Source organism: Pipra filicauda, unplaced genomic scaffold, assembly GCF_003945595.2.
Source record: "Pipra filicauda isolate LSUMZ 115617 unplaced genomic scaffold, ASM394559v2 scaffold65_size3143899_pilon, whole genome shotgun sequence".
Taxonomy (NCBI): domain Eukaryota; kingdom Metazoa; phylum Chordata; class Aves; order Passeriformes; family Pipridae; genus Pipra; species Pipra filicauda.
Genome location: NW_024104820.1, coordinates 551,389 through 566,510, shown reverse-complemented (window position 1 = coordinate 566,510; position 15,122 = coordinate 551,389). Strand labels below are relative to the sequence as shown.

Sequence of the window (15,122 nt, the reverse complement as noted above, 5' to 3'; positions counted from 1 at the left end):
ATAGCTTATGCTACATGTATACCTGCCATGGTTTAACCACAGCCAGCAACTAAGCCTCACACTGCTGCTCACACATTTTGCCCAATGGGATGGGTTGAGAGAATCAGAAGGGTAAAAATAAGAAAACTCATAGATTGAGATAAGAACAGTTCAATAATTGAAATAAAATAAAATTTTAGCATCCTAATAATAAATAGATAGTAAAAGAAAAATAACAAAAAGAAAGAGAGATAAAGAAAATATCAAGAAAAAACAAGTGACACAAATGAAAAAAAATTGTTCATCACTGACTGACCAATGCTCAGCCTGTTCCCAAGCAGCAGCTCCCAGTCAGCTTCCCCCAAGTTTATATGCTGAGTATGATGCCATATGGTGTGCGATATCCCTTTGGCCAGTGTGGGTCAGCTGTCCTGGCTGTATCCTCTCTCAGCATCTCATGCACTCCCAGACACCTCAATGGCAGGGCTGCATGAGAAGCTGAAAAGTTCTTGACTTAGGGTAAGCACTGCTCAGCAATAATCAAATATCAGTGTTTGGTTAACAACCAAATTGTTATCAACATTCTTTTCATCTTAAATCCAAAACACAGTACTATACCAGCTACTAGGAAGAAAAGTAACTCTATCCCAACTGAAACCAGGACAATACTGTATGAGGGGAAAATTCCATCTTGTGAATTCTCTTCCTTATCAAAATAATAAAAACAGCATGAGTTCAGCCTGTCAAAATCAGCCTATCTGTGTCCAAAAATGCTTATCAACCTTTCCTCTTAACTGATGGAATTTATTTCCGTGGAAGTTGACTTGTATAACAGCCTTGCACTGATATTACAGTATATGTGCTTCATAAAGTTTTGCACACACTCCTACACTCTAGGTCAATCAGCAAACCCATTCATTCAATCAACCAGATTAATTTTTGAGTTTAATTAACCATACAGGTTTCAATCTGTCGCATCGGTGCAGGTGTAGCTATGTTATGCAAAAGATAATGAGAAGCACAAAGTTCAATGGAGAAAGGTATACTGCAGGGAAACAGCAAAATTGGGCAATTAGCAAGCAGCTCTGTGTTTCAGAAGGAAAAAAAAACAGACCAGATGATCAGTCGTTGGAAATCAGTCAACAGTACAGTCAGGAAGACTGTTTCATACAATGGAAGCAGATTTCAAGACAGATTTGGTATGAGCTGTGGAGAGACAAGGAGGAGAACACAAGGAAGGTATTGGAAAAGCAGGGGAAAAGGCAGAAGACTAACCATTTTAAAATCAAAGCGATGACATGGGGAGGTCAAATCTGAGAAGGATTGTGAAAACAGGATTTCTGCAGAAGACAGTTAGTGGAGAGATTAAGGATTGGCAAAGCATTCTGCTTCCTGCTTGTAGCAAGAAAAAATACCCATCAGCATCTGGACGATGCAAAAATCAGAGACTTAGTATTACAGAGTCCTCAGACCAGCATATGGACATTATGAATCAACCCTTCCTGGGCAAAAGAAAGAAATAAATTTTGCAAGACATGATCTGCTTAAGGGAAGGTCCAGGTTTCTATCTCATTAGAGATAAGATGACAAATCTATCTTGAAATCTGCTCAACTTCTGCCGCCGTAATCTTCCTTCCCAACACTACCCACTCATGCCTCTCCACAGCAGTTCTGCAGGACTTCTGTGGTTTCAGGAGTAAAGATGACAAATGCAGTTAACCAGCCTACAGGCACCATGCATGCAGCATAGGTGCTCTTAGAGTGGGAGAGAAGCTTTATCATGGCAGAGAAGCCAGGGATTTCCTAGTTCGTCCTTCCTACTTCAACCCCCACCGCTATCATACGTCAGACCACCAGCCCCATCAAGGGGCTTGTCTCATTACGTGTCAGAATGAAGCATGTGCCTATTCTGACCTGGTGTAGGAAGCCTCAGACATTTAGGAGGGAAAAAAGGTTTAGGCAGAGAAACTGCAAGGGAAGATAGCACTTGAGAGGCTGTTCATGAAAGAAGTCCAAATACTAAACTAGCATAATGCCCCCTTCTGTACAGACATTTGCAGGTGAAAGTAAGATCTTAGACAAAACAAGATTTGCAAGGAAAGAAGTACCTTAGAAAACAAAGTCTAAAAACAGACAAGGTTTCAGACATATAAGAATAAACACTCAATATCAGAAGTCTGTGTGATTCTTCCATAGTATACTGTTTATTCTAATAATTGAAATATGTCTTCCTAAAAACCAGCTTTTCATTCCTCATCTACTATAATTACAATACTCTAGTCTTGGCCATATTGATCAACATAACTGGTCTACTCTGGCCTCCAACCGGGAGGTCTGGAGACACACCATCTATAACGCTGCTGATGCCTTTGAGAACGCACGCAGGATCACTCTCGAGGAGAAAAGACAACGCAGAAAGAATCATGTCTTGCAGAATATACCACCTAAGGAGTCTTTCTGCTGTGCCTTTTGCAATCGGACGTGTCTATCTTGTATTGGCCTTTTTAGTCACCAGCGCACTTGTGACAAATGTGGGTAGAGCCCTTCCCAAATCTTCGTTCGCAAAGCCTAACCATGATATGCGTCTACTACATATGAGACCATGAAGCAAGTACCAAAAATTTTTGTTTCCTAGAGTGACTACCCATACTACATTCCTTACTACATTTATCTTTCAGGTCATTCTTAAAAAGGCAACTTACATCACTGTGCGTTTTGCTGATATTTAAAGCATGGTTTAAATATAGCAGATTTGGTAGATCAGACGCTGGATCATGTAGGCTTTCCAAATCTTTCTTGTAATTCACCTGGAAAGAGAATTCAGGTTATGCAAACTAAAGATTAACAAAATATTTCACAGATTTGTATTACAGTGTGGCCATCCAGAAACAAAAAGCATTAAGTGCTTGCCTGAGCAATCTGTACCAGCCACTAGATGGTGGTCATCTACTGTTATTTGGAAGAAAAGGAAAAATCAGTATAGGATTCATTCTGCAGAGGAAGTACTCAGGAACTACTCAAACTTTTCCTCCAAAAAGGACACTTTCAACAAAATCACACTTTGTATGACTTTTCAGACTAGAATTTTTTTTTTCCTTTTTCCTCTCCCCTCCCCTCTCACCCCCCACTTAAATCAAGATGATCTTCCTCAATACTTTGAGTCTATTCATTTTAAACACCGTTAATTCTTATTCTTTTTCTCCTGCTTCAGGCATTACACTAACTGTCTAATTTAAAAGGTTGTATATATAGAAGAAAAAGGGAAGTGCTCCTGGATCTTTTATCTAAAGCAGATTGCTTTCAGCAAATATAAGTAATATCATGACATAAGGCAAAAGACAATCACTTAATGAAGTAGGAGAAGATAACTTCCTATCAGCCTACAGCAGGATTTTCCATACTTCTCATAGCTGGATGCCCACCTTTACAGGAAGAAAACTAGCCACCTTACCTATCTTGGATGAAAAATCTTTTAAACTAATACCTCCACATATGTATTCTTCACTAATTTAGGCAGACTCTAAATCTATGATATTTAATTTGCACATTTCTTACAATATTAATTAATTCAATTAATTGTTTACTTCATATGTAGATTTTGGAAACAATTACATATTCTACTGTACCCTTCCCAGAGCCGGTCTCTCCTGTTCCCATTGCATGGTGCCCCACACTTTGGAAATGCCAAACTACTACTCTTTGCTATCTGGGATTACAGCCTCAAAGAAGAGCTCACATTTTTAGCATTAGACACACTTTTAAATATATCATCCCAACAGCATTATCACTCTATATAGAGGTTTTCTCCAGTCTGGCTCCAGCAGCAGACACCCATTGCTCAACATAATGACTGCTATATTTTCTAAAACTACTGAGAAGATCAACCAGCAGAATGAAGTCTCAAAGACAGACATCCAAATTTTAACTGCTCATGCAACCTCCTTCACTCCTCAAAGACAGGCACCTACAACAGGTGAGAAGAATTTCCCTCCAAACCTGTTTATTTCTTTCCTGAAAACAAAGGGACCAAGTACAGGGCAATAAGCACTCATGCCTTTGAACGCACAAAATTAAGCAAGATGAATCTCATCTAAAATGGTTATGAAAAACTCTGTAAGCCCTCTGTCAGAAGTGGAGGAAGAAATGGATAACATGCTGTACCTGCTACACACTGTATAGCAGAGACTGCAGCTCAGACTAACTCATAAGATGACAAAAGAAATTCTACTTGTGAACAAATGTTAGGTTATTCAGGATGTAAATGCATGTAAAATACAAAGCCAATTAACTTACATCACTTGCCAAGGCGGATGCAATCTTTGCTTGCTTGAAGGAAGCACTGTCAAGAGGATTGTACTGGTGACTCTTCATTTCCTTACTGAACCGCTCTTTGTATTTCACCTTTCACCAGAACAAATATGTCTAATATTAACACATAGCACTTAAAAAAGGCACAGAGAATTCAGACTACAAAGACACTTATTGAAGGCAATTGCCTTATTCATAAATCTTTAAACAATCTTTTAAAAAGCTCAGTTTAGCCACACCTGTGACTGTCTTGTGTTGGTTTCAAAACAAGTTTTATGTATCCAATTTTACTAAAATTTTAAGATTGTCATATGCAATTACCGGCGCTGAAGGATTTATAAAAAGAAAACAGAACTAAAACCATATGATTCACCTGAGTAATCAAATAAACCAGAACTGTTCGACTAGCAGTAATAATCTCCTCACTGAGAATCATTCAATTTGTATCTAACATAAAAAAATAAATAAATTCTAAGATGAATAAATTGTAAAATTTATAAAACAAATCATTTGTGAATTTTTCAACCACTTGAAAGTGGGAAGTCAGAATCAAACTTCCTACTCAGCTGTCTTCCCACCACCAGGTCCACATGTCAGCCATGCTGTTAGACTGTCACCAGAGCCCCCAGGTCTACTTCTGATTCCACCAGAAATTTCCCATGAGACGCTGAGGAATCTCTCTGTAGTACAGCCTTTTCCTGGGGACAATGCCCACCTCATTACAGTGCTAGAAAGTATAATTAAATGCCTGTCTGCCACTACTTTCACTTTCTTTTCTTCTTGTTCAAAAGAAAAAGGGGGAATGACAACACACGTAAGAGGAAATGAGCAATATATAAATATTGAGACAACAGCATTAAAAGCAATTCTATCACAAAAATTCCATAAAACATGCTAAAGAACTGAATTCAGAATCTGAAAATATAAAATTGAACAAATAGTGTATCTCCCTCCTTTGCCCCCTTTGTGCGTTACCATCAAACATCTGGAGACTATGCACACATGTTTGCTTCTTTCCAACAGCTGGGCATAACAGAGGAGAATAAAGTTCAGTCTGAATTATGCTGCTTTCATGAATGTTAGTCAGACACCTGATATCTGAGCCTATGCAACATCCATTATAATTTACCACGCTCTGCACTAAATAAATACACGGATTTTTCCCTTCTCCTTTTTTCTCTATTCCCACATGAATGTCTAATAAAGTGGTTAAACCACCTCAAACAATCTCCCTCAAAAAATTATTTTTTTTCTCAGCTTTAGTTGTGAGAAGAGTGATTTTTTTTCCTTTTTAGTTCTTCCTTACCTCAAAAGACCCTCAACATGGTTAAGCTTATACAACCTCATTATCATTAGTCACAATGCCCAATATTTCATTAATAACCAAAACTAAGCCACCCAAACAGAAATTAGCTGCGTATGTTCAAGAACTACTTCATAATTCCAGCACTTAGGTTAATTCTTCTAAGGAAGGAAATTCTAAAACATTGTTACTTTTAAAGAGAAACTTTATCTGAACACATGATGAACTTCATAATCTTTCACACTAGCTCTAGAAGAGAGTATCTATTGCCTTCTGGTAGATTCATCTGGTTCATATTGTTTGATATTTGCCTTGGCTTTGGATCAAGTGCAAAAGCATATATCTGAATACAAAAACAAAGGCAAATCCATGGTCTGTATGAGCAATGAAGGAATAAATCAGAGGACTTTTCTCTTTTAAAAGGTGTATCCAAAACGTGCCTTCTAATGAAAATCAGGCAGTGCTGGAATATGTTATTCAAAAAGCCTCTGAAACTGGGGATCAAGTCAGTACAGCAAGCAAAATTGTGTTTTACTCATTTATTCATTTCACAACCATATCATGCACAAGACTTCAAATATCCAGCTCCTGCAGGCTGCCTTCTGCCCGGTCAACAAATGGCCACAAACAGTACACACATACCAAATATCTTGGTCCTTGAGATCCTTGTTAAATGGGAGAGCATTGGTGTTAAGGGGACCTCTCCTCACAACTAGTTTGCCATCTCCCAGCAGCAGATGTTTCATGCCACCTTTTAAAAGATTTTTTTTAGCAATGCATTTCAATCTAGAGTTTCCTCTTTCGTGTCACTTCAGATCACATTGCTGCTAATGTAGGAAAGAGGGGGGCCAGTGAATCCAGTCTTCAGGATGTTTGCCGTGCCTTCAGGGCCATGTGTCCTCATGCCAAAGTGCAGGAAGGTCCCAAATTTAAGGATAGCCCAAACAGTATGACTGTAAATGTTCCTGTTGCAGTGAGGGCTGTCTTGGTAACTCCAGGCCCTGCTGCTCAGCTTATTGCCTCCCCTGCACCATGGCACAGGTCGCTCTGGAGCAAAATGGAGGATACACAGTGATATCCAATGACCCCGGCAGCACCTCCAGAGCACTTCCAGCAGTCATTTAACTGACTTGTCACAGGGTGTTTGTCTCAGTGAAAGCTAGACAGACATCCACTTTCTCTTTCATCAACATTTTCTTGTTTCTTTCCCCCTTTTGAAAGGAAGCGTGGGGTGGGAGAAGATAAAGAAAGAAGATGAGTCACGGTGAAAGAACACACCCGGTATTTATCCTTCTTTTGAACAGGATGAAGTTATGAACGCAGTTTATAAAGAGAAAATGTACCTAAGAGAAAGGGTTCTGAATAAAAACAATGAAGAAAAACACTTCATGTGATTTCTAAACCATCTGAAGGGGGAAGGTCTTAACAATGCTGTAATATGGTGGAAGAGCAAACAAGTGGGAGTAGAATTGACAGTTGTTAGTGGACACTTATCTTCCAATTTCATCATTAACTGAGAGTTTAATTTAATGAGGGCTTAAAAAGATGGTTACTTATTTACCATCTTCATTAAAGTCTTAAGTTTGTTTATTTTTTTAGAGATTATGTAGTGGGTGCTAATTTAAAAGAAATGCATGGAGCTTGCTCTTTAGTGGTTGCATAAGAAAGAGCAGACTCTGCAGGCTTTTAACACAACAACATCCCTGAAAAACCAAACTGGAATTAAATAAGGCCTGGATAAACAAAGTTCTCATCAGCCTTGCACAAAACCTATAAAAGTCAAAATTGCAGCTGGACAGAGCAGTGTCTTTTGAAGCTTAGCAGCAACATTCCTAAATCAAATCTGTAGTTCAAAGCTGTTCACACAGGGAGTGTTCAGTTTCAGAAGTGGATGACATCACCCACTGTTCAGATTTACAAAGAAACTACAAAAATTGAATCATTCAGCCACTGGGATCCCAGGATGAAGCAGACACAGCTAACGCACTTCCTCATGACCATATGAAAACGTCTTTAAAAAAGGAAAAACCTGTTAGAACACAAATATATTGAAGGAAATGTCACATAAACAAAGAGAAAAACTGAAATATTCATAGCTAAAAGCACTAGCAGAGTTTAAAGCAAAGAAAGATTAAGAAAATCCTAGGCTCTTTGTGCTGTTACTGAAAATCTCAGAGAAGGTGCATTTTGAAAAACGTTCTACCTTTAACAATTTTATCCCTGAAACAATAAGCACCAGACACAGCAACGAATACGAAAATCCAAAATTATTCATTCTAAAACCAGTTATTGAACACCATAAGGGGAATACATCATATCAGCAGCTCTTTGAAGAAGCTAATAAAACACTTTAGAAGACATAAAGAGTACATAAACAAGTGCTTGTTTAATAAAAAAAAAAAAAGCCCAAATTATACAATGTATATTCGGCAAATTGACAAGCTTCATGTTTTCACAGAGCTAACGCAATTTCTGTTTCAAATTTGCTCTAAAATCAACAGAAAAGGGTTACCACATGCTGTGGGTAAATACACTAGTTCTGGGAGCTATTATTTTTGCTGCTGTTGTTTTTGAAAGCTTTGTTAAATAAAAAATTAAAAAGGAAAAAAAGGAGAGAGAGAGAGAGGGAAAACACTGATTTTTGTAAAGCCTTGAGTGCCAGTCAAACATTAACACTATTTTCTTTGCTTTGTTTGCTTTCCTGCTTGCCTTGATTGCTTTCTCCCTTAGTTACACCCACGCTGCCTGACCTCTTCTTGCTCCTGTTCTCTATACTCCCTAAATTACCTACCCATATGCACCACATTAAAACATGTTATCATCTTCTCTTCCCATTACATCCATCAGAATTGCCAACTTTGCAAATTTACTGTGAGGGTCAAATAACTAATATTTCTCTGCATGTCGCAGCTTATAGATTCATGCTATTAGGGGAGATTATCTACTTTAGCACAAAAAGTTTATAATCCTTCCATTTGCTGAGAAATAAATGGAAACTCTAAAAGCCAGAAAGTCTGGATACAATAATGAGATCATTAAATTTACTATTATTTAAATCTTGTAATTGTTACAAGACTGTTTCACGATCCTTGCGTGAAGAGGACTGACATGACTGACTCATATTTAGGTCTCTTCCTCTCCTCCAGCACAGGTGCATTCTTCATCCTGCCCCACCACCCTGCTCTTTGGACACAGGGGTCATCTTCATTTTTCTGTGCTTTTGATTTATGATTAGTGTGTCTAAGTGTTATAATGATTCAAATAATATATAAAAACATTAGACAACTCATGGCCACTGCCTTCCCTTCAGAGGAGGTGGGGGAATTGCTGAGTGCACCTCCCTGCTGCTAAGAGCCACCCGGTATTTACACCCTCCGTGCTGCTGCAGGCAGACGGCTGGCAGCAGAGCGGCAGCACTGCCTCCCTTTCCCCATCACAAACACTGCAACCAGTCACAACAGTGCAGACTGAGGAGACGACAAGACAAGGAAGGATCCAGGGCCAGTGGCTGCAGAGTTTGGACCACCACAAGCGATACATTTTGTCAACCGCTCCTCCCTTCCTACCACACCTTCTGCACTATTTGGACTCTCTAAAGAAGTTAAAAATGCACAGTAAGTGCTGCCTTCTGCAGAAAGATCTCAACTAGAACTGCTGCCATCCCAGTCTCTGGCAGTTAAGAGACTCTATTATAAAAGTGTTTGCAGATGCAGCTTGCATTGTCCAAGAGAAAAAGCACATCTAACAATAATGAGATAAAACATGCATTGACGAAGCCTTCCATGCAGCTGGCTCAGCATCAGCTTGCAAGACCCCATGATCCAGATGATATTTTTCGCTTGTTGAGATTGTTGGACACAATCTCATGGGTACTAGGCTTGGGCAGATGGAGAGGGCTGTTGGAAGGGGATCCAGTTTGGTGCCATTTGCAACAACAGGCAGCTGCCAGCCCACTAGATTCTCAAATAGGCTGTAAGGAAAGGAGTGTTTAGGCAGCAACTGAGTAGAAATAAAGGACATTACACACTAAATTTAGATATGAACCCTCTTAAAAACCACTAAAGGTGTTTGCTAAATGAGAGACAGCTCCCTTTCCTATAACTGACACCCAGGTCTAAGCAGCATCACTCTGCCTCTTTCTAGAAAGCGCTAGTTGACTTCCTAGCCTGCACGATGCTAAACACAAAATAATCTCTTAGCAGACTTGCTCATCAGCAGAGGAATGAGTACAAGATCCATTACAAAATGGAAGACAGAAATCTATTTGGAAAAGACAAACTCATTTTGATTCTGAACATATCATCAACAAAGCAATAAAAACCATTTATTTCCTTCTTTTTCTCTTTGTGTAGTCAGTTTGTGACGGTCCAGTGTGAAAGAGGAAACCATGCAGCAGGTATCTAAGGATAACAGCAAAAGGAGCTCAACCTCCTGCAGACACTACACTGTTTTGCAGCTTGTTCTCTATGACACTTTATTCTCACTTTATGGTAGTTCTAGACTTTTAGCATCTAGCCAAATCACAAGTATTTATTACACATCACTGATGCTGAGACTGTTCTAGTATATACACTGCTTATACTTTGGGGTTTTTTGTAGCTCTGGGAAGGCTAACACAGTGTTCTCCAATCAAAGAATGTTATCCTCCTCTCACAGGAGGGCAGAATTTGTTCCTGGGTTTACAAAAGCTCCAAGGGTAGCTGGACAGGATTACTAGCGAGGATTATGCAAGGTAGTGTAACAAAAACAGGTCAGCAGTCAAAACTGTTCTTACAATGTGAGGTTGATCTGTAGTAGAGTCTTATGTGTAGATCTTATGAGTAGAAAACTACTAAGAGGAAGAGGGAATATTTCTGTTTCAGCTTTCTTTTTAATTAAGGACTAAAGTAATTTGTCCTTTCCTTTTTTTTCTTTTTTTTTCTTCTTTTTTTTTTTTTTTTTTTTTGAGGTTAATATATAACAGTAGTACATAAAAGGTTCAGTTTCAGGGGGAGGGAAGGCGGGTAGTTTACATGTCAGGCCAAATTCAGATCCCATTACTCACATTACCAAGCAATTGCACAAAAGACCTCAGTTACTTCAGTGGGATTAATCACAGGGTAAGGTTCCACTCAAACTGAATAAGTAGCAAAATTTGCCTCTAAATTACATACAGTTAATATTTTAGAAATCCTAGATAATGTGTATAAATATACACCATCTCCACAAGAGATGAGTTGTAACAGTCAAAGTTCATTGTATTTTTGCATAAAAATGTGTACTTGGTTTCCTAAGAATCCTAAATTTACCAGTCCTCGCAATACTATATGAAAGGTTTCGGAACATAATCCTCAGGCAATTAGAGATAATTATCTAAAAATCTAAATATTTCTAGGAATGAGATATCTGAATGAAGTCATTGTAAAATAAGGGAGAATCTTACTTGGCTTAAAAGTTTTGAAACTCCTTTGGCATGCTCAAAATCTGGTCTTCCAAGTACAGCAGGCTCCTTATTCATCTCTCCCCTTCCTTTCTTGTACTCAGCCTTAAAAAAAAAAAAAAAACAAAGAAAAAGAAAAAGGAATATGAATCACTAATAAAATGTTTGGTTTTGTTTTATCAAGAGAAATGTAAGCATTAAAGCTAGTTGAAAAAGTCTCATTTAATGATCTATATTGACCCTACCATTCTGATCAGCTCTGAATAAAGCTCTTCTCAGGGTTCAACTTCTTAACAACATAAAATTTACCTATTGTAAAACACAGTGCACAACATTCACAAAATTCAACTTTAACCAAATGCACAGCTTCAGCCTGAGAAATATTGTCCTCCTGATCAAGACAGCATGAATTACAGTGGCTCAGCATTTCTTATGACAGGGTCTATCGTTAACGCAAGATTATTTGTAGCAGCTGAAAGTAGTCTTGAAATAAAACTAGGCTGAGGGGCAGCTTTTTCTGAAATGTAAGGTCAACTTCCACTCGCAGTTTTACCACTGTGATCTTGCTGGGTGTCAGTGAGATTGCACTGGTGTAGCAGCGCAGAATTAGTCCCACAAGGTTGGTGTTATGTGATCCCTCCAGCTGAACTGCCTTCCATGCAAATTGCTGCAATTTTTTCCCACAATGCATTAGAAAAGAGCACAGATGAATCAACAATAGGTGCTTTGCAATACCACAAACTAAATTATCCATTGCCTAAAATAGGCTTCTTGTATTACTCAGGCACTGTGAATCAGCAAGGACACGTCAAAACAACAGACTGGGAGAAATAAAAGTCCCAAAGCCACTCTAACTCAAGAGAGATTGAACAGCAATTAGTAAATTTGCATGTTGAGCATAATGTGTAATAGGGGCTCTTGGTTTTCAAACAGTCCTGAATATTAAAAGGTGAATCTCAGATCTCCTAAAACTGTCTCTCCATATGTGCCTAGTCAGTCTCACATTTAATTATTATCAGTTACTTACAAGCTTGACTCAGGGCTTTTAATATATACATTGTTTACTTGTCAAAAGAAAATATTAAACTGCATCACACACTGCTGCTTCTCAAACTGCTCCTTCACCTGTCCATTAGCCACAGTCAGAATTCGAGAGGGGAGTTAGAGCCCGCATGCAAGAAGCAGTTCTTGGAAGGACAGAGGGGAATTACATTTTCCTGTCGCTGCCAGCTGAGATGGGAAAAGGAAGCAAAGTCCTGGGATGCAAGCTTCTCTTGCACCAAGGCAAAAAAAGGCTTGCCATGTCTTCTGAAGTGAAGTATAGCATACAAGCATATGATTTATTTTAAAAATGGTTATCATGAATAAAGGTGAAAAAAACCCAACTTTAGTAATTTCAATGTTTTCTTTAGATCAGTTACCAATAATTGCTAAGATCATACTGTCAACATCAAAAAAGGATAAATCCTTCATTTTCTAAAATATCAGGCAACACTGGGGTTTTTTTTGTCGGGGTTTGATTTTTTTTAATCAAATCTCCTATCAGATTTGGGGTTGTAGGTTTTCTGCTCATGACATTGGAGAGTTTCAGCAGCATTCTAAAAAAATCTGATTGAAATTGGATTTAAAAAATTACATGTCTAAAAACATACAAATAGAGTAAAAGGAGAACATACATCACTTATTATCTTTGTTATCTCAGTTGCCATCTTTATGTCTGGCCTGTTCAGCACTTCAGTGTACCTATGAGTATCTTGCACATCCTTCTTATAGGATACCTGTGAAACAAAAAACAGTTTTGTTTAAAATAAACAAAAATATTTGAAGTTTATAAATAAGCTTTGAATGACCTATCAACTCAGCCATCAAATTCAATAGAACTCTTCCTAATTTATTCCAACACAGTTCTGCTTGACAGAGATTATATAGTAAGACCCACACACAGGTTACCAGGGTAAGGAAGAAATTCAGAAGCATAAAATACAATATGAAAATGAAAAATGGTTTTGCCTAGAAGCATAGTAGAAAAGACTGAAATATTAGGTTTTATCATTAAATTTCAGAGGATTTTTAAGAGTACAGCTTTTTTTTCCTATGTTGTACTCTTTTCTAATATAAACTAACCCCCCTCTGTTACTGAGCACTGCAGCCTAGCAGATTGCAGCTCCACTGAACAGAAACTGTAATTCTTCCACAGTGAATGTCTTTCTCTATACTAGACAGCCATGTAGCTGGTACGTAATTCAATGATACAACTCTACCTCAGCATCCCCACAACGCCACTTATCTGCTCCTTTACACAATAACGGGAACAAGAAGGCTGAGTGTTCCAGCATGTTGAGTACAAGACTGAATCTCTGTTTGTGCAAAAGCAACTATTATAATGAGTGGGCTCAGAAAACTTTGGCCAGCAGGCTAAACTACAGGTAGAAGAGTCCAAACATTCTCCATTTAGCAAAGCAATCACAGGAACAACATAGTCCTCAGGGACATTACAGAGCTCTCAAATTATTCTTCTTTTCCCTCTTCAGGGTTTGTGAACTTTTTCCTTGCTGTAGCACATGTGCCAATCTAAGCCAATTTCCAATTATTCTGAATTATTAGGAAAATCATCCCTGGTATTCAAAGTGTCTGACTAACTGAAGTTTCAGGCAAAAGTTTGAGAATATAAAATAAAGTTTCCAGGAAATAGAAAGTATCAAAATAATTCCTGTTTTACTGGAAAATCCTTAAGGTTTTCTTCTGTTGCTTCACAAAGTTTATCAACCTCACAAGATAGTATTTCACCAGCAAGAAAGTTCTCAGCTTGAAGCTTCTCATCATAACCTCTGGTCCTATTTTCAATGTAAAGTTTCACTCTGGGTACAATGCAACAAACTCATAAGCTGCAGCAGTCAGCAACAAATATAATTTGTAGAAATGTTATTGCAAAAAGAAAAGAAAAAATCTCTCTTTTTGGCAAATATTTTACATGCAACAGGAAAGTAATTTTGCGTCCATATGGCTTCAGCTAAGTAGACAAGCTAAACAGGCTTCGCTGTTGGCTGCTTGCCCACAAATAGATCTTATAATTTTTAATCTGCCATGACTGACACACAAGTTTAATCACTGATAAATTAAACAAACAAATAGGTTGGATGAATACAGCCCAAAGTATCACATACCTAGAAAACAGAAGTTGATTTTCAAAGTTGGTTTAAACCACTAGAAGATTTATTTTGGTTATGTTTAGATATTTTTAAGAAACTAGATGTCCAGAGAGGCATTTGCAATTCAGGACTTTACACGAATTTAGTTAATTATATGCTGTTCATCCTAATGACCACATGAAGTGAGGTGAAAACCACAAAGGCAGCAGAAACAGGTTTCTGAATAGCACCCTATCATCCATGTAAATTGCAAATTAAAGGCCAGCATATGTGCTCAAAATAGAAATTAGGAATATAGTGAATTTAACATCAGAGAATCAAGAACAGTGGTGATGAAGTTGAGGAAATGTGGTCACTTATTGCTCCCAAATGACATGATCATATAGTACATGAAATAATGGATTGTGGTTAATTTCAGGAAAAAAAAGGGGGGGAGAAATAAGACAGTAACAGTCCTTTATATTTCACCATTTCCAATTATATTAGATGCAAGGCCAATTGCTATACCTTTCCCTGAGTGAATTATTATTCTTCCTGCACCTAAACCAGTATACCTATTACTTATGTCGGAGAGAAAGTCATCTAGCATTTTACAAATGTCTGCAATATATATTTGCTCCATTCTGCAGCTTGTCATACTCCGGTGAGAATAAAAATGTTATGCAGCAGAACAGTAGTTTGTCAGAGGTAGGCCAAAGAAAGAAAAAATATGTTTCCCATTTCCTGAATAACCTCAGTCCCTGGATGCTGACCCTTTCCCATTGGGACACTGTGCTGGCCTCTATTACACAGCTGCTATTCTGTTCCGTCTAGTGATTTTTTTTTTTTTTAATAGTGCTATGTTAGAACAGTAAAACCAGAGCTATTCTGAGAGAGCAGGAGAACAGATGTAGGCAGGGTAAAGCAACCAGCTTGGTGTGTGTACCCGTGGGCATCAAGAAGATGGAAAGTGAAGAAGACTACA

At 38.1% G+C, this 15,122-nt stretch overlaps 1 protein-coding gene across 3 annotated transcripts in view; it reads right to left on the bottom strand.

The window, feature by feature from the left end:
- Positions 1–15,122, bottom strand: part of NEBL (nebulette) — a 251,660-nt gene that overhangs the window by 58,422 nt on the left and 178,116 nt on the right. The window contains exons 11-14 of one of the 3 annotated variants that reach the window (XM_039388523.1): positions 12,686–12,787; positions 11,013–11,114; positions 4,273–4,380; positions 2,682–2,786 (exon numbers count right to left, since the gene is read on the bottom strand). The exons of the other annotated variants lie outside the window; for them this stretch is intronic. Of the exons in view, the coding sequence (XP_039244457.1) occupies positions 2,682–2,786; positions 4,273–4,380; positions 11,013–11,114; positions 12,686–12,787 (417 nt within the window). The remainder of the gene's footprint in view (positions 1–2,681; positions 2,787–4,272; positions 4,381–11,012; positions 11,115–12,685; positions 12,788–15,122) is intronic. 3 annotated transcript variants of the gene reach the window in all.